This window comes from Bubalus bubalis, chromosome 1 (genome assembly GCF_019923935.1).
Source record: "Bubalus bubalis isolate 160015118507 breed Murrah chromosome 1, NDDB_SH_1, whole genome shotgun sequence".
Lineage (NCBI taxonomy): Eukaryota > Metazoa > Chordata > Mammalia > Artiodactyla > Bovidae > Bubalus > Bubalus bubalis.
Genome location: NC_059157.1, coordinates 7,861,280 through 7,886,396, shown reverse-complemented (window position 1 = coordinate 7,886,396; position 25,117 = coordinate 7,861,280). Strand labels below are relative to the sequence as shown.

General features: G+C 49.9%; 1 protein-coding gene across 6 annotated transcripts; it reads left to right on the top strand.

Annotated features, from left to right (window-relative positions):
• On the top strand, window positions 1-16,399 carry POMK (protein O-mannose kinase). Of its 6 annotated transcripts, none has more exons than XM_044927367.2 (6): window positions 1-148; window positions 2,936-3,025; window positions 3,864-4,015; window positions 5,589-5,692; window positions 6,438-6,776; window positions 14,933-16,399. In XM_044927367.2, the coding sequence occupies exons 5-6, from the start codon at window positions 6,495-6,497 to the stop codon at window positions 15,701-15,703; spliced, it is 1,053 nt and encodes a 350-aa protein (XP_044783302.2). In that variant the 5' UTR covers window positions 1-148; window positions 2,936-3,025; window positions 3,864-4,015; window positions 5,589-5,692; window positions 6,438-6,494; the 3' UTR covers window positions 15,704-16,399. The 6 variants fall into 6 exon arrangements, with proteins under 6 accessions (XP_044783302.2, XP_044783285.2, XP_044783170.2 ...); XM_044927350.2 differs by having other exon boundaries at window positions 6,396-6,776; XM_044927235.2 differs by having other exon boundaries at window positions 2-148; window positions 6,223-6,776.
• The last annotated feature ends 8,718 nt before the right edge of the window (window positions 16,400-25,117 follow it).

Genomic DNA, 25,117 nt, shown 5'->3' with positions numbered 1-25,117 from the left:
CTCCTGCTTTGAGTTCCGGCCTCCGGCGTTTCCGCGTGCGTAGCGGGAAACGGAGCCCGTGGGGCAGCCTGGCGCTGGTCCTACCGGGAGCGCTTCCGGCCACGCAGGCGCAGGAGCCCGCGTGCCTGGCCGGGGGCGGGGCCCGCAGGTAGGGGCGGCTGCGGACCCGGGGGCGGGGGAGGGGACCACAGGTAGGGGCGGCGGGCCGGGGGAGGGGACCGCAGGTACGGTGGCAGAGGCGCCGCGCCAGCCCGCTCCCGGAGCCGCGCGTGCAACCGGCGAGCGGCTAGGGGCTGCGGGCGAGAACGGGGGCAGCTGGCCCGCGTACTGCCCGGCGCCCTCGCTGGACTGGAGCCGACGGACACTCCGCCGGGACGGACACCTCCGGCGGAGGTGGTCGGCGCCGCGCTGCCCCTGCCTCCGGGGGCGGCTCTGGGTCCGGTGCAGTCGTCTGCTGCCCCCACTTTTAAAAAGCAGGGTTGAGCCGTGTTCTTTGGTGGTCTGGTCTTCTCCACCCTTGATCTCGGCTTTAGAACCTTAAGGCTAAGCAGGTATCCAGCATATTTAAAATAATTATATTAATGTACCTGTGCTTTGTTGACAACTTGGGGTACAACCAAAGTTGTGTTGTGGAGCACGAATTCGTTTCTTTTCTGGTTGTAAAAGATATTCTATAGATGGCAGAAACCAATTTTGTTCCATTGCTTTTCTTCTTCACGCTTCTCCCTCCCACTGCCGTCTCTTTCTTTTTTAAAAATTAAGCTGTGAGTGTATAGCAGTAGCTTCCACTTTTCCTGTTACCAGTTTTTTATTATTATTGTCAGAAATCCAGTGTGCCTTAAGCAGTGCCTAAGCAGTAGCTTTCGCTATCAGTTTGCTTTTTTCTGGGCAAGAACCTTCCCTCAGCCATACAACCTTATCCCTTAACTCTGGGCAGCCTACTCCAGAAATATGCCTTTAAAACAAACAAACAAATCAGGTGATGGGGTGAGTGAAAGACTTCTTTAATAAGTGGATGGACAGTCTCAGGGTCTCAGCATGGGTCCCCTAATCCTTGCAGTGACCTAGCTGTATTCAGTTCAGTCCATTGCCTGAGGCTGTAGGATTTAGAGGAAGAATGTTAATTTGAGGCCAGAAAGCTTGATTTCTTTGTGTACAGTTTTAGTCACCTTGGGTAATTCACTCTGCCTCAGTTTTTCTTATCTGTGAAATGGGGATAATAGCAGTTATATCTAGCTCACAGAATCCGTGTCAGACTGACACTGTAAATGGTAGCTGAACTTCTGGATGCGTGTCTTTCTGAGATGGGATTCAGAAGTGCTTGAGGGGACTTTGGGATCATTGAAAGGCTAGTGAGGCGCACGGCTGTCACGCGGACAAGAAACGCGTTAAAAGGGTGATGCGAGTCCAGCGCAGATTCGAAGATGTCTACGTGTCCTGAGGTTGGCAGCCTTGAGTGGCAGGGAAGAAAGCGATGTCCCTCCAAATTCAGACCTTGTAAGATCTGACTCTACCCCTGGAGGTGCAGGGTAGGATTGGTGGGAGGTGAGGGGCTGCTCCACTCCGCGGAGCGGGTGGTGAGTGAGAGCGACAGGGCACCGGCACCGCGAAGAGAGGGAGCGCAGGCGCAGACACGGGAGGAGTGACGCAGAAGAGGGAGGCGGCGCCTGAGCCTGTGAGGATGGGGACGTAAGGGATCCTGCCGCCCGCCAGCCTGGGTACACGCTGCAGGCAAGGGGTCCTCGACCTCACAGTCAAGGAGGAAGGAACCAGCATCCCGCAAGGGGGCCTGCAGGGATAAGGAGAGCCGGGGGCGGGAGGGTGGGGTCAGGGCTGGGTCTGGAGAGGGGCACGGAGGCTGATCTTCTGAGGGGTAGGTATCAAGAGTCTGGACTTTAGCCTGAGGGCAGAGAAAGGGAAAGTATTAGTTGCTCACTCATGGCCTACCCTTTGCAGCCCCCTGGACTCTAGGCCGCCAGCCTCCTTTGTCTGTGGAATTCTCCAGGCAAGGATATTGGAGTGGGTTGCCATTCCCTTCTCCACGGGATCTTCCCGACCCAGGTCTCCTGCATTGCAGGCAGGTTCTTTACTGTCTGAGCCACCAGGGAAACCCCTGAGGGCAGAGAGGGGCTGTCAAATGTTTTTAAAGCCAAGAGTGACAAAATTTGTGCTTCATTGTTTATACCAGAGAGGAGGTCTTCCACACGGGCACAGGAAGTGTGTGCAAAACCTGCTTCACCAGCGGTGGTATAGTCAGTCCACAAGAGTGAACTAGAGTTTCACGAATGCGCTTGGGTAAAACCTCGGAAACGTAAGGCTGGGCTTTTAAAAGAAGCAAGTTTACAAGGATGTACTCTTGGCGCTCCGTGCATTCCGCATCCCTGATATGGGGACTCGGTGCCATTTCAGAGGAGGGACTTGAGCCCCCACAGACGGTGTTCACGGGAGTCCTGGAACCAGGCCCCTGCAGTTACACGGACAGCACCGCTTGTGTAAAGCTTGGAAGCATTCGTGCGTTCTGTGTTGTTACTTAGGGGCACACATCTGTGTGGTGAAAATAAAAAGCACGCGTGGAAACTCTGAACCTTTGGCAGGTGCCCGAGTCACCTTTGTGAGCACAGATGTCTGGACTCCACCTCTGGGTTTCTGCTTCAAAAAGTCCAGGGCGAGGACTCAACAACTTGCGTTTCTCGGAAGTTCTAGATGCTCCTGCTGCTGCTGCAGGCGCAGGGACCACAGTTTAAGAACCGCTGGCCCACCCGCTTGAGGATGGGGGTTACTTCTTGGGAGGGAGCAGAACAGGACTGCAAGGGCTACGTGGCTTCAACCCTGTTGGCGTTATTTCTTTACAAAGAGGGACGCAGTGTTACCTGGCAGAGCTGGACAGCTGCTCGTGGTCTACGTTTTCACTTTTTCTGTGCTTGCAATGTTTCAGGAAAGAAAAGAGATCCTGTTTGCTGCGGGGAATGGATTGGAAAAGAGAAAGCAGTGTTAGAGCCCGTGGGAGAGTGTCGCAGAAGCTCAGGTAGGAGATGCTTAGATGGGGTAGAGGAGCAAGGGAAGGGGAGAGCGAGCAGATTCGGGAGCTTTCGGGGGGAGAAGCGACTGTCGGTGGTGACTGGTCTGTCGTGCTTGAGGGGGACACATCAAGTTCCCCAGTTGCGTCCCCGTCACAGTGGGGAGCCCTGAGTGGCAGGCATGATGGCGACAGGAGGGGGAATTCAGTTGTGGACGTCCCAGACCTTGAAGGGTCCCCGGCTGAGTGATGCTTTAGGAGAAAGAGCCAGGTTACAGCAGAGGCTGGAAACCATTGGTGTGTACACGGCTGCCTGAGTCGTGTGCGTGGATGAGACCACGTGGAAGGCGAATGGAAGAGGGGCCCGTGACATCACCTGAGGGATGCCATCCCCCGAGGCAGGCCGGCTAGCTGCTCCTCCCGACACCCATTCTCAGGTGGCCCGTGAGCTAAGGATTCCTTTCACATTTTTAAATACTGGGGGAAAGAAATCAAAGGAACAGTCTTTTGTGACGTGAGGCTCGAATCCCAGTGTCTGTGAGCAGAGTCTTGCTGGAGGAAAGCCACGCTCGCCCACTGGTGCAGGAGGGCCCGGCTGCTTCTGGCAGCTGGATGGAGGGACTGTGACTGTCCCCCGGTCGCTCTGCACGGCCGCTGCACACCCCGCACGTCCCAGTGCTGTGGTCCCTTGATTACTGCTCTGGCCCCTAAAGCTGAACTTTTACTGTCTGGCCCTTTATGGGAAAAAGTTCTTCTGGCCTCTGACCTCAGGTCTAAGTTGAGACACTCTTGGTCGCTTTAAATGCCACAGAGGAGAGATGGCAGGGGTTTTGCCCGTTTCTTGTAGGTCAGCTTCTAAGAATCAGGCACTGAGGGAAGACGCTCCAGAGACTGTGAGGCCGGAGTGGTGAACGTCGTCGCAGCGTCCACCGGAGTCCTGGGAGACGCCTGGAGGGAGGGCACCAGAGAGAAAGATGCGGGCCCGGAATCTCGAGGACGGTGAGCAGACAACGCCCGGGCCGTCACTGGGCGCTGCTGGCAGGACCTGGGCCGTGGGTGAGCACCCCACCTCGTCCCAGAGAGGAGGGGCTTGAGTGAGCCTGGAGCAGAGCCGGGGGTCCCTGAGCTCCTCGCGGTGACGGCAGAGATGATGGAAGCCCCACGTTCTCTTCCGATCAGGGCAAAGTACACTGACCCGTGGCAGAGTCCTCCCTTCTCCCATCCACCTACTAACCCAGCCTGACACCGCTTAGCTTCGGAGGGGAGATGCGGTCTGGCATGTCCAGGGTGGTGTGGCTGAGACGAGTCCCTCCCCTCTGACAGTCCTGACACCGCTTAGCTTCGGAGGGGAGGTGCGGTCTGGCACGTCCAGGGTGGTGTGGCTGAGACGAGTCCCTCCCCTCTGACAGTCCCTGCTCAGCAGAAGCGCTGTCACTGCTGACGCCTGCAGCCTGGTCACTGGGAGGTGACAGCTGGCACTTCTGAGATTGCGAGCACTGAAGAGAGCAGATCTGAGGGGGGAAGGTTGAGTTTGGGAAGTGTTTTTTATCTTTTCATGTTAAGATTATATATATATATGTACATAAAAATACAGCATCTTCATTCATTCTCTGTTGACAGACACCGTTCCTTTCATGTCTTGACTATCGTGAATAATGATGCTATGGACATAGGGGTGCATGTATCTTTTCAAATTAGTAGGGATTTTTTTTTGGATATGCACCCAGGAGTGAGATTGCTGGATCATATGATGGTTCTAATTTTAGTGTTTTGAGGCACCTTCACATGGCTTTCCGTAGCAGCTGCACCAATTTACGTTCCCACCAACAGTGTCAGAGTGTTCCTTTTTCTTCGCATCCTCACCAACATTTGTTATCTCTTATCTTTTTTAGTGATGGCCATTCTGACAGGTGTGAGGTGATAACCTCAAATTTATAGTATGTGAATTACATCTCAGCCTAGGTTTTCAATTGAATTGTAGGTGATTTACACTATCTTGTTAGTTTCAAGTATACAACATAGTGACTCCGTATTTTTAAAGCTTATGTTCCACTTAAAAGTTACTACAAAATAATGGCTGTATTCCTGTGCTCAACTCTGGATCAGAGACACAGACCAGCTCTGGGTCAGAAGTGGCTTCTCCAGGCAAAGCGACTTAGCTGCTCCAGACAAGAGCGGAGGCATCAAGCTCCCCGCCAGGTCCTGGAGCTGCAGACTTTCTGCTTGTATGTACTTGCAGAGAACAGTTTGCAGTGAGAAGGCAGTCGTCGTTCAAAGAGGGTGGCCTGGCACTTGGTAGTGCCCGCAGCAGGGCATGTACAGGCTGCCTAAGATGTGTGGGAGGAGTGAGTTCCAGGAGGGAGTGATGGGGGTCAGGGGGGCGGCTGGGGACAGAGGGTGGCTGGCAGGGAGGCCTGGGCTCCCGGCCCCCCTGTACCGCTCCGGAGATCGGGAGCCTGGGAGACCCCTGGCCGGGAGGGCCTGGAAAAGAGGGCTGCTCAGACTGTGGCCGCTTGTGTGCAGAGTCACGAGTCTTATTCAAAATTCAACAGACCTCCTCTTTGGTACTTAGAGGCAGAGCGCTTTCAAACCAGCGCGCCGGGCCAGCTGGAGCCTTGACTGACCTGGGAGTCTGGCCAGAAACCTGAGCGGGAAGGAAGGCCCCCCCTCCAGCAGGTAAGGCTTCGCATCGCTGTGTCCTCGGCCCCGACACCCAGGGTCCATCAGTCACTGTGTCTCATGTGTCCCGTGCTGTGGCTAAGCCCGTGCCCTCTACTCTGGCCGCTCCCTGTGGGTGGCAACCAGTGTCCACCCCGGGCTCCTGGAGGGCCCCGTGCCCGACATGCAGGTTCCTCCCCACCTCTCGCCCCCCATGGCCAGGCAGCAGCTCCTGCCCTGTGCTGGGCCCCGTACCTGCTCCTGGGCTGCTGAGAGTCACCTGTGCCCCGCCTCACCCTTGTCAGACCGCCTGCGTTCTCATCAGCGCTCGTCCTGGATTCCAGCCCAGGCCTCCCACCTGGCCTCTCCCACCCCCAACCCCACACCAACCCCCCAGAGCACCCTTTCACACTTCGCTTCTTAAAAGCATCAGAGGGCTTCTGAGCACCTCCCAAGGAGCATCCCAGCCCCTCAGCATCCCAGACAGCCCCCAGCCCAGCTTCTCTCTCCCCTGCCGTCTCCAGAGCCACGGTTTGCTTTCCTCTTAGCATTGCTGGCTGCGCGGTGCTTGCCTTTCCTCAGTGCAGGCGGCTGTGGGGGAGACAGAGACACGGCCGGACAGGCCCAAGGCTGCCTTCTGCTCTACCCTGCAGTAGAAAGTCGGGCTCCAGGAGGAGCCGGCATCGGGCACCCGACCTGCAGCTGCTTCTCTCAAACCCAGATGCTCATAGCAGCCCCGGCCCCTCCGTCCTTCCTGAGACAGGCTGGGCTGTGACCGTGCCTCGTGTCTCCGTCTGAGGGGCCGGTGGAGTGCAGCACCATGGAGACAAGGCCCCTGGAAGGCAGGAAGGGGCCCGCGCCCAGGGAGCTGCCGCCGGCCGTGGGGCTGCTGCTGTCCATGGCGCTCATGAACGTCCTCCTCTACCTCTGCCTCGACCGGCTCGTCACCACGCCCCACGGCCCCGCGGCGCACCCCGGCCGCTGCCCGCCCGGCCACTTCAGTATGGGGCAGGCGACCACCTGCTCCCCGTGGCTGTCCTGCGAGCAGCTGAGGACGGAAGTGAGGCCTCTGAAGCGCGTCGGGGAGGGAGCCGTGAAGACGGTGAGTCCCGCCCGCCGTCAAGGGGGCAGGCAGCCCGGAGGAGGGCGCTGGCGTCACCCCAGAAACCTCACTGCGGGGACGCCATCCCAGTGAAGGGTGGCCCACCCCCTTGTAGGGTGTTCTGCGGTCAAGAGGGGTCATTAGGAACCCTGTGTCACAGCGTGAGAATGCTGTCCTAAGTAGAAAAGCAAAATGGAAAGCTGTGCCAGAGGCTGTCCTATCTGCACGATTCAATACGTAAAAAATATAAAAATGATAGAAATCGTGCAATGCTGAAGGAGGGTTTGGGGCAAGTTTTTCTGGTTCTTATTTTTCCAGCTGTACGGTGCTGTTTTTCAAAAACTTTTTATCTTACCTTGGAGTGTAGACAGTTAACAGCGTTGTGATAGTTTCAGATGAACACCAAAGGGACTCAGCTGCACATATCCATGTATCCATTCTCCCCCAGCTCCCCTCCCATCCGGGCTGCCACATACCACTGAGCAGAGTTCCCTGTGCTGTACAGGAGGTCCTTGTTGGTTATCTGTTTTATGTGTTTATTATCTATGTCTTTTTTTAAAAATTCATTTTGTTTATTTATTTTTTGGGGCTGCGCTGGGTCTTCATTGCAGGGCGTGGGCTTTCTCTCGTTCCGGTGAGCGGGGGCAGCTCTGGTTGGGGTGACGGGCTTCTTGTAGTGGCTTCTCTTGGTGCAGAGCAGAGGTCTAGGCACGCCGGCTCTAGAGCACAGGCTCAGCAGTTGTGGCGCAATGGGCTTAGTTGCCCCGAGGCATGTGGAATCCACCCAGACCAGGGACTGAACCCTTGTCCCCTGCACTGGCAGATGGATTCTTTACCACTGATCCACCAGGAGGCCCGGGTGGTTTGTTTTGATGCCGTTAAGCGTCATGCGAGCAAGCTGTTTATAAGTTTTGGAGACTAATCCCTTGTCTGTCACATTATTTGCAAATATTTTCTCCTAGTCTGTGGGTTGTCTTTGCCTTTTGTTTATTGTTTCCTTTGCCATTCAAAAGTTTTTGAGTTTAAGTAGGTCCCATTTGTTTATTTCTGTTTTATTTCCATTATTCTAGGAGACAGATGGAAAAAGATATTGCTGTGATTTATATCAGCATGCTATTACGTTGATTAAGAAAATTTTTTACTTTAAAAAGAGAACCCAAAGGGGCCAATTCAGTTCTCATTAGAAGCCTCCAGAGCCCGGTCTCATGGGCTGTTTCAGCAGCGGTTTTGCCCATGTTAACTGAGGCAGGATGACTCTAGAAGTCAGTTAAGGATGTGGCTTGTTCGTTAAAATGAAGGGTGACGAAAAGGCCGTTGCCCTGAGATTCTGTTTCTTTGGCTGAAACTTGCCCTTGGGGCAAGGAAGAGAGCCGTGGGCTTGTCATCCCGGGGGGTCAAGGTGGTAGTGGGTATCTGGGGACAAGGCTCCACCAGGAAACCCGGGGACGAGCTGAGGCCTTGCCTGGCTGTCTGGGGACCAGAGGCAGGACGCGAGGAAGGAGTCAGAGGTGAGGGCCCCGGGGGGCTCCCAGCCTCGGGCACGCTGCCCCTGCATGCGGTGGGGGGGGCGGTGCCGGCTTGGGTGGGGAGCGTGGAGACAGGCGGCTGCAGCCCGACCGGATCCGGTGAGGAATCAGTGGGTTCTGGCTGTCCCTGCCAGACAGAGGCCGCGGCCATCCCGTTATACTGACCGTGGGGTGTAAGGGACGGGGTGATGGAGGCGCCTGGCCCAGGCCGCTGAGGGACAGGGTCAGCAGTGCCGGGGAGGTCCCGTGTGCGCATGAGGTGCCCGGCTGCTGGGTGTAAGATGTGGCCCTCGGGGTGGGGGAGGTGTCACTTGGGTCGGTGTTGACAGCAGCGGGCCGTGAAGATGTCAGCAGGAGGGGGGAGTAGAGAGAGCACCTGACGCCAGGTAACTCTGTCTCCTTCGAAGAGGGACCCTGTGGCTCCCCACTTGTTTCTGTGTTATTGTGTTCACTCAGAACATTTTCGGCATTGGTTTTTACCCTAAAGGATGGCTTTGAGTAGCTTTGGTGATGGCAGGTTGTTGTTTGAGACAGACGTGATTTTAGAGGATCGCAGCAGACTCCCACTAGGTTCAGCAGTGCGCAGTGTGGTTTGTTTGTTAAGGTCAAGGGCACTCAAGGGCTGTTACTGAGGCTTTGTTTCTTTGCCTGCACTTTGCCCTCATGGCACAAGTATCCTGAGCGCATCTGTCCTGCCCACGTCGGGACCCCAGGGCCTGTGCAGGGTGGTGCCCAGGGCGGTCTCCTGACCTTCCATCCACCCGCTGCCCCCATGCCTCCCTCGTGGGCATCCTCCTCTCTGGCAGCCTCCGTGTGCCCACCTCACAGACCTCCGGTAGTTTTCACAGCTGCTGCTTTTGTCCTTTAAAACCAAGGTACTTTCAGTTCAGTTCAGTCATTCAATTGTGTCCGACTCTTTGGGACCCCACAGACTGCAGCACACCAGGTCTCCCTGTCCATCACCATCATGAGTTTGCTCAAACTCATGTCCATCGAGTTGGTGATACCATCCAACCATCTCATCCTCTGTTGTCCCCTTCTTCTCCTGCCTTCAGTCTTTCCCAGCATCAGAGTCTTTTCTAACGAGTCAGTTCTTTGCATCAGGTGGCCAAAGTATTGGAGTTTCAGCTTCAGCATCAGTCCTTCTAATGAATATTCAGGACTGATTTCCTTAAGGATGGACTGGTTGGATCTTGCTGTCCACGGGACTCGCAAGAGTCTTCTCCAACACCACAGTTCAAAAGCATTAATTCTTCGGCACTCAGCTTTCTTGTTTGTAACATCCATACATGACTGTGGGAAAAACCATAGCTTTGATTAGACAGACCTTTGTTGTCTAATCAACAAAGGTTGCCTAATGTCTCTGCTTTTTAATACGCTGTCTAGTTTTGTCATAGCTTTTCTTCCAAGGAGCAAGCGTCTTTTAATTTCATGGCTGCAGTCACCATCTGCAGTGATTTTGAAGCCCAAGAAAATAAAGTCTGTCACTGTTTCCATTGTTTCCCCATCTATTTGCCATGAAGTCATGGGACCAGATGCCATGATCTTAGTTTTCTGAATGTTGAGTTTTAAGCCAACTTTTTCACTCTCCTCTTTCACTTTCATCAAGAGGCTCTTTAGTAGTTCTTTGCTTTCTGCCATAAGGGTGGTGTCATCCGCATATCTGAGGTTATTGATATTTCTCTTGTCAATCCTGATTCCAGCTTGTGCTTCATCCAGCCTCACATTTTGCATGTTATACTCTGCATATAAGTTAAATAGGCAGGGTGACAATATACAGCATTGATGTGCTGCTTTCCCAATTTGGAACCAGTCCATTGTTCCATGTCCAGTTCTAACTGTTGCTTCTTGATCTGCATACTGATTTCTCAGGAGGCAGGTAAGGTGGTCTGGTATTCCCATCTCTTGAAGAATTTTCCACAGTTTGTTGTGATCCACGCAGTCAAAGGCTTTGCCGTAGTCAATAAAGCAGAAGTAGATGTTTATCTGGAACTTTCTTGCTTTATCTATGATCCCAGTTTCCCCTACAGTCAGTCTCTCTTATCAGGAAGCTTCCATAAGCCTCTTATCCTCCATCAGAGGGCAGATAGACTGAAAACTGCAATCACAGAAAACTAATCAAACTGATCACATGGACCACAGCCTTCTCTAACTCAATGAAACTATGAGCCATGCCCTGTAGGGCCACCCAAGACGGACAGGTCATGGTGGAGACTTCTGACAAAATGTGGTCCACTGGAGAAAGGAGTGGCAGACCACTTGATATTCTTGCCTTGAGAACCCCATGAACGGTGTGAAAAGGTCCTTTACAGAGGCAGAGCGTTTGGGTTGGCGCCCATCAGAAGAACTGATTCGGTTCTTTCTCTTCCTCTGGCGCCCTCCAGCTTTGTGTAACCCCAGAAAGGGCTGGATGTGATGTTTTTCATGTGGAAGGCTGGCTGGAGCGCAGATGTGTGAAAATGTGGTGTCCACCCTCCGGCCGCCTCCTCCTCTAGGACCTCTCTTATCCTCTGTGCCGATGCCTGGGTGGCCTCATCCGGCCCCGTCCCTACCTTTATCCGCCGGTGAACTCGGGCCTTTTCTATCCCCTGCCTCCCCCACACCTTGGCTGTTGAAGGACTGTGTGCCATAGACCATCCCCTCAGCCCCCTCCCCTCTCCCACCACCCAGCTACTCACACCACGGCCAGGAGGCCTCCTTTTTCTTTTAAGTTCAGTTTTAATTTTATTTTGCGGCATTACTGATTTACAGTACAGTGTTAGTTTCAGTTGTAGAGCACAGTGAAATCAGTTACTCATCTGCCCTTCAGATTCTTTGCCCATATAGGTTATTACAGAATAGTGAGCTCTACGGTAGAGTCTTGTTGGTACCCCTTTTGTATTTAGTGGCACGTGTGTGCTAATCCCGGAGTTTCTCTCCTCCACCCGGGAGGCACCGCTGTCATGCCCTGTGTCCGTGTCCATCCACACGCAGCCCCTCAGCAGGGTGCAGTGTCTCTGCACGTGGGACAAGCTAGGAGTTGGCCTTTCCGAGCCTTCTGCCTTGTCGCCTCCCGAGCCGGGGCTCCGTGCCCGGTGCCTGCCTGTCTCCATATCCTCCAGATGGGGCTCTCTGCCTCCGGCCTGGCCCGCTTCGGCTGCTCTCGCCGCTGTTGGAGTGGCGTGTGTGTGGCCACGGGCAGCGGTGTCCCTCCTCTGCTCTGGCTCCACTCCCCACCCCCTGACCGCTCGCTGCTGTGTCACTGCAGGCTGTGGACGCATCTCCAGAGGCCATTGCCCCGCTGTCCTCCCTGCCTGGGATGTGGTCCGCAGAAGCCCCTTGGCTCCTTCCTCCACCTCCGTCAGCTTCCTGTTTGAGCATCACCCCAGCGAGAGCTTCCCCAAGCTAATAAAGTTGTAAATTCTCCCCCTTCCCTGCTTAATTATTCTCCAAAGCATATTTTACCTTCCAGTGGACTTTACACACTTCCTGTTTATTTTCTCTTATCATCTGCCTCCTGCACTAGAATGTAAATTTCACATGGCCAGGGATTTCCTTCAGTTTTTTTAATTGACATAAGTATCTTGTTAAATGAATGAAGACAGATTAGACTTTGTACTGCAAAGGGCCATTATTTTCTAAAATTTGTCTTTATATTTATAATAAGGATCACATGAATAATATATATAGAGCTCCTAGAAATTAATAAGCACGAAGCAAACAATCCTAGAGGAGATAGTATGAAGGATAGTGAACAGACTTTCCATAGAAGACACACAGAAATGCCCAGGGATGAATTAGTAGTCAGGAGAATACAGATGAAAACAGGGAAATGTTTTTCATCCAGTAGATTGGTAACACTTAGTAAGGTTGAAGGAAATGGCAACCCACTCCAGTATTCTTGCCTAGAGAATCCTGCCTGGAGGGCTGCTGTCCATAGGGTTGCACAGCATCGGACACAACTGAAGCGACTTAGCATGCATGCGTGCATTGGAGAAGGAAATGGCAACCCACTCCACTGCTCTTGCCTAGAGAATCCCAGGGACAGAGGAGCTTGGTGGGCTGCCATCTATGGGGTCGCACAGAGTCAGACACGACTGATGCGACTTAGCAGCAGCCGCAGCAGCAGTGTGGTTGAGGCTAGAACGTAAGATTCATACATGATTGGTGAAAGTGCATGTTGGCCCAGACTCTGAAGGGTGCGATGGTACATAGTGTTCATTCAGTGATCCGTCTACTTCCCCAACTTATGAAAACATCTGCACATGTGCACAGAGATGTGAATATAAGGCTATTCATTGTAGCACTGTTGTTAATAGGAAATAAGTGGGAAATTATTTAGATATACATCAATTCTTTAAAAATAGATCACATAAGGTCATAGTAAATGCCTATGTAAAATTACAGAGCTGTGTAGAAAAAGGAACCTAAGCCACCCTGACAGCATCTGTCCCAAATTTAATGAATTTTTATTATACTTCAGTTTAAAAAAAAAGGTCTTCTGCAAAATCTTACCTAACATACACCAGTATAGGTTGTAAACCCATACTATGAAATGTTATGAAGATTTAAAAAGAATGACCTGAATCTCTCTTTATATATATATTATAGTATCATTTTATATAACAAACTCAAATGCTATTTTATAAATGGGTATTAACACATGTAAAAGCATAGAAAAATGTCTGGAACATTACTAGTCCAACAGTTAACTAGTTTCCTTTGGGCTGGGGATTAAATTCAGAGGAAGGAGTTCTACTCCCTCCATATTTGAACTTTTATCAAGAGTATTCATGATTATTTTTATAATATTTTTAAAAAGGTAGATTGCTGAGAAATGATTCTTAACCCCTGACTTGCAAGTATGTAATATTGGAGGTTTCAGATATTTGTGAGAGATCTCAAAGACTAATAATATTTGATAATAAACATCAGTAGTAGTTAATCTTTTCACTTATCTGAGGCACAAAAGTGAATGAGATGTAAGCGAGGTTTGGGGGGAAGTTATGAGGCCTGTGGCTGAAGCTGTCCCTCATTTCTTGTGGAATAAATGTGTAAAAAAATCATAGCAGCTTCTCTTTAGTGATCCCCATTTTATATGAAAAAAAAAAGCTAGTTGCCAGTGAGGAGAAGGGGATTCCAAGGGAGTGATGGATCTCAACAGAAACAGGATTTTTATCCTGGAGTCAGAGATCAAATTCAGTGCTTGTGCAGCTCTGTGAAGAGGATAAAATGTGTTCCATATTAAAATTTAAGAAATGTACTCATGAAACGTACAGTGATTCCAGCAGCAAGGGCAACTTGACTTCTTAGTAGAAATTATCTATAGTGAAATTTCTTAGATTTGGGTTTTGGAGAATGTCTTAAATGATCAACGGCGACAGTTTAGTGGATTTTTCTGTTAATGAACCTTCCTTCTCAGGCCCACAGTAAATTTTCATAGTCCTCCAGTCTACCTCCTCCATTTGATGTATTTTTTAGTTCCTTAAAAAAATGTTTTAAAATATTAGAGTATTATATATTCTTTCTTGTTATGCCAAAAGATATAAAGTTGGGGGGGAAGCATGTAAAGAGAACAGAAAATGTCCTTAGATTTCTGTGTAATTTTGTTTTATGCAGTTAGAACAATAATATAAAAACACTGTGTCCTTTTCATCTGTCACATTGCTTGTATCTGTGAAAACCCCATCCAATAGCATCTGCATTTGGCTGCACCCATAACCTTCCCTGAGTGGCCCTGCATAACTGGAGCACTTCCCAATCGTTGATGGGTGGACAGGTTCCAGTTAGGCTTTGATAAATAATGCTAGATTTTTATTTCGGGAGCTTTTTATATATTTCGGGTTATTGCCTTTAATTTAAGTGCCAAAGTCTCTAGAAAACTACACCCCAAGTTGCTACCATAACCTTTATTTTGACTACGAAGACATGGAAGCCAGAGGGACATGGCCCACAGGGTACAGCTCAGCCCGGGCAGCCAGGTCCTGACCTGGAGCCCGTTTTCTCCTCTCCAACCCCTGCCTTCCCTTTGGGGACTCGAGCAGCGGGTCAGCGGTTCTTATTTCTTTCCCTGTGATAGAAGTGTGAGTGCACAGCTGTGCAGGGCAGCTGCTCGCTGGCTGGCGATGTCAGGACGGCTGGCCTAGGGTGGAGTGCGTCATTTCAGCTCCTGCTGTTCCAGCCAAAGTCACGGAAAACCATGACCGTGTTAAAGCGTGTTCCCTACGTACAGCCGTTCCTATTTGTGCTTTACTCTGCACCTTTTAAAGCGAGTGGCAGTGCCGGTGTGTGCAATGGGCTGGCTGGACTCTCTCCCTACTCGGGGTTCTCCAGCTTTCCACTCGCCCCTTCCCCAGCCTTTTCCCTCCCCGTCTTTGCACGTGCAGCCCCCTCTCCGGGGAATGAACTCCCTTCTCCACATCTGCTTTGCAAGCCTGTCATCCCACAGACCCAATCCAAGGCCAGCTGCCCTGCTGCCTGCGGGCTGAGCCTTCACCCAGCATCTGGTCCAGCTCCCAAGTGAGTCTGCGGAACAGCCCACGCTTGGCTCTGTGCATCCTCCGCACCTCAGCCAGCACCTCAAAGCAGCTGCTTCCCAGCTCACCAGCTGCCGAGGGTTCCAGGTTGACGTTTTCTGTGGCTTTGTTCCAGGTGTTTCTGTCCGAGTGGAAGGAACGCAAGGTGGCCTTGTCACGGCTCACCAGGCCGGAGGTGAGAGACGACTTCCTGCACGGGCTGCGGATGCTACAGGCACTGCAGAGCGAGCACGTGGTCACGCTGCTGGGCTACTGCGAGGATGACGACACCATTCTCACTGAGTACCACCCCTTGGGCTCCCTGGGCAACCTGGAGGCGACACTGAACCTCGCCAAGTACCACAGCCTGAACACGTGGCAGCACAGGCTGCAGCTGGCCCTGGGCTACGTGGCCATCCTCGACTTCCTGCACCGCAGCCCCCTGGGCACGCTGGTCATGTGCGACTCCAGTGACCTGCCCAAGACCCTGTCCCAGTACCTGCTGACCACCAACTTCAGCATTGTGCTCAACGACCTGGACGCCCTGCCCCTGGTGAACCACAGCTCCGGGGCCCTGGTGAAGTGTGGCCACCGGGAGCTCCATGGGGACTTCGTGGCCCCAGAGCAGCTGTGGCCCTTTGGAGAGGACGTGCCCTTCCAGGACGACCTCATGCCTGCATATGACGAGAAGAGCGACATCTGGAAGATTCCTGACATCTCCAGTTTCCTTCTGGGGCATGTGGAAGGGAGCGACATGGTCCGATTCCACCTGTTTGACATTCACAAGGCATGTAAGAGCCAGGTGCCTGCAGAGAGACCCACCGCTCAGGCCGTCCTGGACACTTACCAGAAGGTTCTGAATCTACTCAGAGACACCGTGACGTCTCAGTCAAGAGAGATGCTGTGAAAGCCCGTGTGGCCGCTGACAGATGCGAGTCAGGGAACAGCTGGAAGAGTTGCACCGGTTTTCCCTGATGGAAGGTGTTGGCAGTTCTGCCCCAGGTTGTTCTTCTCCTGACCGCCTGGAGGGAGTTGCTAAGCAGGAGTACACGGGCTTGCCGTGAGCCTGGCTGCAAGCGAAGGTGGAGACAAGCAGTGAGTCTGACCAGTATCTGAAGGAAGTAACAAAAATGCAGCTACAAAGAGGAGTCCCTAACAGCTGAATCTGTAGGCTTATAAGAAATATGCATGGAGAAGTTTTTAAGTGGCAGTGTGGGGAAGAGACAAGAGTAGTTCTCGCTTTGTTGGGTGAGTATCTGCAGTGTGCTTCACGGTACCAAGGAGACGTCACTGTGTTTCAGGTGACTGCTCAGGGACACACCTGTGTCATCCACGCCCCAGCGAGCTAGCATGCATGCTCTCTGAAACCTTGAGTGGATAAGGAACATTGAAAATATCACGTATGACGGAAATCCCATCTGTGTTACTACTGCCTCGGATGGTGCTTGTGAAGTTCCCCTTTACCTTCCAGCTGGATATTTATTCTGTGCTCAACATTAATTATCGTGAACATTTTACACCAACAATGTCTGTCACTCACTCATTATTGGAAGGCGTTGAAGACCTTCCACTTGAGTTGCATGATTGAATCCTTCAGAAAGCTTTCCTTGGTCCTTGTCATCCTTGTTTGCAGGGGAGGAAGGATTTGGTGCATATTCATCATTACCAATAAGGGGGTTAAAGCTGGCATGGAGGGCAGAAAGGCTGTGCACAGGCCTCGTGGTCACCGAAATTACAGAGAGCTGGCCCCGCCCCGCGATCTCGGACTCAGTGTCTGGGTCGAGTCTCTGCATTTCGCACTGGTTCCCTGGTGATGTGCTGCCGGTCTGGGAACCACATTTTGAGAACCAGTGTCCTTATCTATCCAGGCAGTAGACAGGGAGTGTGGTCAGTATTATCCTTGTTCTACCTCCCATGGTGATTGGGTTCTATGGTTGGTCAGAGAATGTGCTTGCCCAGAGTATAGTAATCGCTGCTCTTTGTTATAAACATGCTGCCAGAACCCACTAGGATGGCTTTAATCAAAAGGATGGATAGTAAGGAATGTCGGCGAGGATGTAGAGAACTGGACCATCATACGTTGCTGGTAGGAACGTAAAATGGCCCAGCTGCTTTAGGAAACAGTCTGACTGTCCTCAAAAGGTCAAAAATAGAGTTACCATGACCCAGCAGTTCCAGTTCCCAGTATTAACCAATGAGAATTGAAAACATGTCCATAAAAGAACCTGGACACAAATATTCATAGCAGCATTATTCATAATAGACAAAGGATGAAGATGTCCATGTGCTGGTGAATAGATAATAGAAAATGTGGTCCCTGCGTACAAAGGGGTAGCATTCACCCATGAAGGGAGTGTAGCACGTAGTCATGCTCCAACATGGGTGAAGGTACTAAGTGAACGGAGCCATCACGAAAGACCACGTGCCGTATGATTCCATTTGTAGGAAATGTCCAGAATCGACAAACCCACAGAAACAGAAAATAAACCAGTGGTTCCAGAGGGGCTGGCAGGGGCTGGAGTTGAAGAATGGGGGGCTTACTAATGGGTACAGGGTTTCTTCAGGGGAGATGGAGATTTCCAGAAATGGTGACGGTTGCACAACTCTGAATACACTAAATAACACTGAACTGTATAAAAGGGGGCAGCTCCGTGTGGAGCTGCTGAGCTGATGTTACCCTTTTCGTGTTGTAATTCTGGATTGAGGGTTTTCCTTGATTTGGGGACTTTGCATTAGAACAGAACTTTCAGTTTCAAATGAATTTCTTTTTAAATATTGCTGATAGAGCTAAAATGAGCACCATGGTATTTAGAAAGGACACAGTGCCAGGATCAGAAGACAGAATTCCAGCTCTGCCTCTGACTCACATGTGGTCTCAGACAAACTGATTTCTAAGTGAGAGAGTCGGCGAGGCATTTCCAGCTTCTGCTCCTCTGAGTTCTCCATGATGCTTTATTGTGCCAGTGCCAGGCACCAAGCTGGCCCTGGCCCTTCAGTTTCTATCTTCAGTAACAACAGAACCGCAGAATCGTAAGAGGAAAAGAAAGACCCAACTTTCTGCTGTGTAAAAAAGACTCACTTCCACTTTAAGAGCACACACAGGCTCAGAGTAAAGGGATGGAAAAAGATATGCCATGCACACGGAAGCCAGAGAGACAAAACAGGCTTTAAGTCAGAAAGTGCAATGAGACAGAATTCAGTATATGATGACAAAGCGGTCAGCTCATCAAGAGGGTATAAAAATCATAAGTCTGTGCATATCCCCAGAATGCATATAGATCTGATGGGAGAAATAGACAGCAATACAATAATAGCTATGGTAAAAATACCCCACTTTAATACCCCACTTTCAACAATAGATTATCCAGACAAAATCAAGAACAAAACCTTGGATTTTTAACTGTATCTTGGACTAAATGGACCTAACAGACATACATAGAAAGTTCTACCAAACAGCAGCAGAATACACGTTTTCCTCAAGCACACATGAAACTTTCTCCAGGACAGATTATGGTGTTAGGTCACAAAACAAGGATTAACAATTTTGAGAAGATTGAAATAACATCAAGCATTGCATCTCATTGTCTTACCACAGTGGTTTAAAACTACAATAGAAATCAGTAACAGAAGAGTGAAAACAACAGAAAGCAATGAAATAGAAAATAAATAGACAATAAAGAAAATCCACAAGTATGTGGAAATTAAACAACACACACCTGAACAAACAATGAGTCACAGAAGAAATCAAAAGGAAAATCTTAGTTCCTTGAGACAAAAATGAAAACACACTGTACCAGAACTTAGTTGTTCTGTTCAGTCACGCAGTCATTTCTGACTCTGTGACCCCATGGACTGCAGCACGCCAGCCTTCCCTGTCCATCACCAACTCCCAGAGTTTGCTCAAACTCATGTCCGTTGAGTCAGTGATGCTATCCAACCATCTCATCCTCTGTTGCCCTCTTCTCCTCCCACCATCAGTCTTTCCCAGCATCAGGGTCTTTTCCAATGAGTCGACTCTTTGCATCAGGTGGCCAAAGTATTCGAGCTTCAGCATCAGTCCTTCCAAAGAATATAAAGGGTTGATTTCCTTTAGGATTGACTGGTTTGACCTCCTTGCTGTCCGTGGGACTCGCAAGAGTCTTCTCCAGCACTGCAGTTCAAAAACGTCAGTTCTTCAGCACTCAGCCTCCTTTATGGTCCAGCTCTCACATCCATACATGACTACTGGAAACACCACAGCTTTGACTGTATGGACCTTCTGTTGGTAAAAGGTGATGTCTCTGCTTTTTAATACGCTGTCTAGTTTTGTCACAGCCTTTCTTCCAAGGAACGAGCATCTTTTAATTTCATGGCTGCAGTCGCTGTCCACAGTGATTTTGGAGCCCAAGAAAATAAAGTCTGTCAGTTTTCCATTTTTTCCCCATCTATTTGCCATGAAGTAATGGGACCAGAGATCAAATTGCCAACATCCGCTGGATCATGGAAAAAGCAAGAGAGTTCCAGAAAAACATCTATTTCTGCTTTCTTGACTACGCCAAAGCCTTTGACTGTGTGAATCACAATAAACTGTGGAAAATTCTTCAAGAGATGGGAATACCAGACCACCTGATCTGCCTCTTGAGAAATGTGTATGCAGGTCAGGAAGCAATAGTTAGAACTGGACATGGAACAACAGACTGGTTCCAAATAGGAAAAGGAGTTCGTCAAGGCTGTATATTGTCACCCTGTTTATTTAACTTCTATGCAGAGTACCTCATGAGAAACACTGGACTGGAAGAAACACAAGCTGGAATCAAGATTGCCAGGAGAAATATCAATAACCTCAGATATGCAGATGACACCACCCTTATGGCAGAAAGTGAAGAGGAACTAAAAAGCCTCTTGATGAAAGTGAAAGAGGAGAACGAAAAAGTTGGCTTAAAGCACAACATTCAGAAAACTAAAATCCTGGCATCTGGTCCTATCACTTCATGGGTAATAGATGGGAAAACAGTGGAAACAGTGTCAAACTTTATTTTTGGGGGCTCCAAAATCACTGCAGATGGTGATTGCAGCCATAAAATTAAAAGACACTTACTCCTTGGAAGGAAAGTTATGACCAACCTAGATAGCATATTGAAAAGCAGAGAAATTACTTGTCCAACAAAGGTCCGTCTAGTCAAGGCTATGGTTTTTCCAGTGGTCATGTATGGATGTGAGAGTTGGACTGTGAAGAAAGCTGAGCGCCAAAGAATTGATGCTTTTGAAGTGTAGTGTTGGAGAAGACTCTTGAGAGTCCCTTGGACTGCAAGGAGATCCAACCAGTCCATTCTAAAGGAGATCAGCCCTGGGTGTTCATTGGAAGGACTGATGCTGAAGCTAAAACTCCAATATTTTGGCCACCTCATGCAAAGAGTTGACTCATTGGAAAAGACTCTGATGCTGGGAGGGATTGGGGGCAGGAGGAGAAGGGGACGACAGAGGATGAGATGGCTGGATGGCATCGCCGACTCGATGGACATGAGTTTGAGCAAACTCCGGGAGTTGGTGATGGACAGGGAGGCCTAGCGTGCTGTGATTAATGGGGTCGCAGAGTCAGACACGACTGAGCGACTGAACCTGAACTGAATGGGACCAGATGCCATGATTTTAGTTTTGAACACTGAGTTTTAAGCTAGCTTTTTCACTCTCCTCTTTCACCATTATCAAGAGGCTCTTCACTTTCTGCCATTAGAGTGGTGTCATCTGCACATCTGAAGTACTGATATTTCTCCCAGCAATCTTGATTCCAGCTTGTGATTCATCCAGCTTGGCATTTTGCATGATGTACTCTGCATATAAGTTAAGCAAGCAGGGTGACAATATACAGCCTTGATGTACTCCTTCCCCAATTTTGAACCAGTTTGTTGTTCCATATTCAGTTTTAACTGTTGCTTCTTGACCTGCATATAGATTTCTCAGGAGGCGAGTAAAGTGGGTCTGGAGAGAATTTTCCACAGTTTGTTGTGATCCACACAGTCAAAGGTTATAGCATAGTCAATGAAACAGAGATAGATGTTTTTCTGAAGTTTTCTTGGTTTTCTATGATCCAGAAGATGTTGGCAGTTTGATCTCTGGTTCCTTTGCCTTTTCCAAACCTAGCTTGTACATCTGGAAGTTCTTGGTTCATGTACTGTTGAAGCTGAGCTTGAAGGATTTTAAACATTATCTTGCTAGCATGTGAAATGAGCACAATTGTGTAGTAGCTTGAACATTCTCTGGCAGTGGAATGAAAACTGACCTTTTCCAGTCCTGTGGCCCCTGCTGAGTTTTCCAAATTTGGTGACATATTGAGTGTAGCACTTTAACAGCATCATCTTTAGGATTTTAAATAGCTCAGCTGGAATTCTGTCACCTCCACTAGCTTTGTTTGTAGTAATGGTTCTTAAGGCCCACTTCACACTCCCATGATGTCCAGCTCTAGGAGAGTGATTTTTCATCATGGTTATCTGGGACATTAAGACTTTTTTTTTGATATAGTTCTTCTGTGTATTCTTGCCACCTCTTCCTAATCTCCTCTGCTTCTGTTAGGTCTTTATCATTCCAGTCCTTTATTGTGCCCATCCTTGCATGTAATATTCCCTTCATATCTCCTGTTTTCTTAAAAAGATCTCTAGTCTTCCCCATTCTATTATTTTCCTCTATTTATTTGCATTGTTCATTTAAGAAGGCCTTCTTATCTCTCCTTACTATTCTCTGGCACTCTGCATTCAGTTGGATATATCTTTCTCTTTCTCCCTTTTGTGTCTATTCTTTCCTCAGCTATTTCTATAGCCTCCTCAGACAGCGGCTTTGCCGCCTTGAATTTCTTTTTCTTTGGGATGGTTTTGGTCACTGCCTCTTGTACAGTGCTCAGTCTAGAGTTCTTCAGACACTCTGTCTACCAGATCCAATCCCTTGAGTCTATTCATCACTTCCACTGTATAATCAAAAGGGATTTGATTTAGGTCATACCTGTACGGCTTAGTCGTTTTCCCTGGTCCCTTCAGTTATGCCTGTGTTTTGCAATAAGCTTGTGATCTGAGCCACAGTCAGATCCACCGTCTTGTCTTTGCTGTCTGTATAGAGCTTCTCCATCTTCAGCTGCAAAAGAACATAATCAATCTGATTTCAGTGTCTGGTGATGTCCATGTGTAAAGTCATCTCTTAAGTTGTTGGAAAAAGGTGGCGACTATAACCAGCATGGTCTCTTAACAAAACTGTTAGCTGTCGCCCTGCTTCATTTTGTCCTCCAAGGCCAAAGTTCCCTATTACTCCAGGTATCTCTTGACTTCCTACTTTTGCATTCCAATCCGCTATGATGAAAAGGACGTCTTTTTTTGGTGTTAGTTCTAGAAGGTGTTGCAGGTCTTCATAGACTGGGTCAACTTAAGCTTTTTCAGCATCAGTGGTTGGGACATAGACTGTGATGTTGAATGGTTTGCCTTGGAAATGAACGGAGATCATTCTGTCATTTTTGAGACTGCACCCAAGTACTACATTTCAGACTGTTTTGTTGATTATGAGGGCTACTCCATTTCTTCTAAGGGATTCTTGCCCACCTTAGTAGGTATAAAGGTCATCTGAATTAAATTCGCCCATTCCTGTCCATTTTAGTTTATTGATTCCTAAGATGTCGATATTCAATTTTGCCATCTCCTGCTTGACCACATCCAATTTACCTTGATTCATGGACCTAACATTCCAGCTTCCTATGCGGTATGGTTGTTTATAGCATCAGACTGAACTTTCACCACCAGACACATCCACAGCTAAGCACCATTCCCACTTTGGCCCAGCCACTTCATTCTTTCTTAGAGTTATTAATAAGTGCGCTCCATTCTTCCCCAGCAGCATACTGGACACCTTCCAGCCTGGGGGCGGTGGCGGGGGCTCATCTTCCAGTGTCATATATTTTTGCCTTTTAATACTGTCCATAGGCTTCCCCGGGCAAGAATACAGAAGTGGGTTACCATTTCCTTCTCTAGTGGACCACCTTTTGTCAGAACTCTTCAATATGACCCATCCATTTTGGGGCCCTGTGCAGCGTGGCTTATGGCTTCATTGAGTTATGCAAGCCCCTTTCCTGTGACAAGGCTGCAATGTATGAAGAGGAAGCTGCAAGATTAGGGGGCTGTTCATTGTGCATAAAGCCTAACAGAAGGTTTTTGCCCTTAGGACAAACTCTTTGGTTCATGGAGTTTACCTTCTAATGCCATGGAAGCAGATAAACAAATACATAATGTCAGGTAGAGACAAGTAGAAGAAAACAAGGCAGATAGAGCAGGAGACAGAGACAAAGAATGTTATAGTTTTAGGTAGGGCTGTTGGGAAGGGCCTCCTTGAAGAGGATACCAAGTGAGCTGAGAACAGAATGAAGTCAGGGAAGGGCTGTGAGGTGTCTGGGGGAAGGACATTCCAGGTAGAGGGACCAGCCATGCCCAGCCCTGAGACAGGAATTCCAGCTCCCCGCCCCCCCCCCCCCCCCCAGGGCACAGAGGAGTTTAACGGAGCTGAGAGTCTTGGAAGAGGAAGCAGAGAAGGCACATCCACCCAGTGGGCACTGTGGCCCATCTGGTTGTGTGGGACCAGAGAGGCTGTTGGACGGCAAGTTGGCAATGGTCTTGTTATGTCACTTAAGGCACCAGCATCCACTGACTCCCGGGATTTTGAGTCATGGGGTGGGGCAGGGAGGAAAAAAGGTATCACTCAACTTCCTGACCTTGCAGCATAGAGGCTTGTTTTCTCAGAGAAAATTCATGTGATTGACCTTCATGAGATGGTTCATGACCATGACCTTCCTGAAAGTTATTCTCCACCCTAAAACAGCTTGGTATTGTCCTTAAGAAGCCCTAAACTCACCTGTCTCCTCCTTACCCCCGACAGAATTCTGTTTCCATCACACTGAGTCTCTTCCAGTTCCTGCGCTGAGCCATGCTTTCTCGGAGCCTTTGTACCTGCTGTTAGGATTGCCCTCCTCCCTTCCTATGGCTCACATCCCTCAGGACTCCGTTTAAATGTCAGTTCTCCTGGGAGCCTTCCCAGACTAGCTTAGGTGCTTCCATCAAATGCTGCCTAAGCATCTCGTCCTATGAACATAGCACTCGTCACACTGTATTGTAGCTTTACAAAATTATCAAGTCATTCAATGTACAGAAAAGTATAGAAAATAATAACAGAGAACTCATAAGCCTATTGCTGTACCTAAGCAATAACTCTGCTGGCTGAAGCCCACTGTGAAGCTGGCCCCCAACACTGTGCCCCTCCCTGTTCCCAACTTCAGCTTAAATTCAGCATTTAGCTTACCATATGCATCTTCATACTTTTATTAGGCATGCACATAAGCTTAAACAACACACAACATTATTTTGCTTGGCTTTACACTTTATGTGTTATTAAAGAGATATTTCTGCAGCTTGCATTTTCCCCTCAAACTTATATTTGAGGTTCATCCGTGTGGATACAGGTAGTTCTAGATAATTTCTACTGCTGTATACATACACTGCCGTCTATGGGTCGCACAGAGTCGGACACGACTGAAGCGACTTAGCAGCAGTAGCTGCAGCATACATACATTACACCAGAATTTATCCATTTTCTTCCGTGGACATTAGATCGCTGGCAGGTTTTTGCAATTTCAATCCACTTCGCCTCAAGCATGACCGGACCTGCCCCTCCTACATATGACAGTTATGGTAGTTTACCCCAGCGCATAGCTGAGTGTAACCATTGGGTCATCATGCCTGCGCGCATGATGGACTGGAACTAGCCTTTGCAAGTGGGGGGTCAGTACGCGGTGGCATTTAGGTCGCAACTCTGCCTCTGGAGCAAACGCCTCTAAACGGGGGTTTGGAGGCAAACGGGGGCTGGGACTCGGAACAGTGGACAGAGGACACTAACGCCCGTTTTGCAGGGCGAAGAATTCAGAGTGTGAGGAGGGACCGCGGAGCACCGGCTCGGGGCCTGCAGTGCCCTCTCTTCCGGACGCGTCTCTCCTCCGATCCCGGGACAAAAAGCCCTGCACAGCTGGAGCGGTCTGGGCTCTGAGAGCGTCCCTATCCCCTGGAAGGCAGGTCCCGCCCACGCCCGGCCCACATCCCGCACTGACCCCGCCCTCGCTCCGCCCCGGTAACGCCCCTCCGCACTCGCCCCAACCCGCGGCGACTCGGCCCACAGCCCCGGCCTCGCCCCACCCCCAGGCCTCGCCCCGCCCCGCCGCCCTCGCTCCGCCCCCGCTCCGCCCTCGCCCCACCCCTGCAGTGACTCGCGCGGCGACTCGGCCCGCAGCCCGGCGATGACGGGCGCGCGGCCGCGCGCGGTGGAG

Coding starts and splice junctions, on each gene's coding strand:
- POMK (XM_044927367.2), top strand. CDS start 6,495: ATGGAGACAAGGCCCCTGGAAGGCAGGAAGGGGCCCGCGCCCAGGGAG. Junction 6,777..14,932: donor GGGAGGGAGCCGTGAAGACG/GTGAGTCCCGCC, acceptor GCTTTGTTCCAG/GTGTTTCTGTCCGAGTGGAA.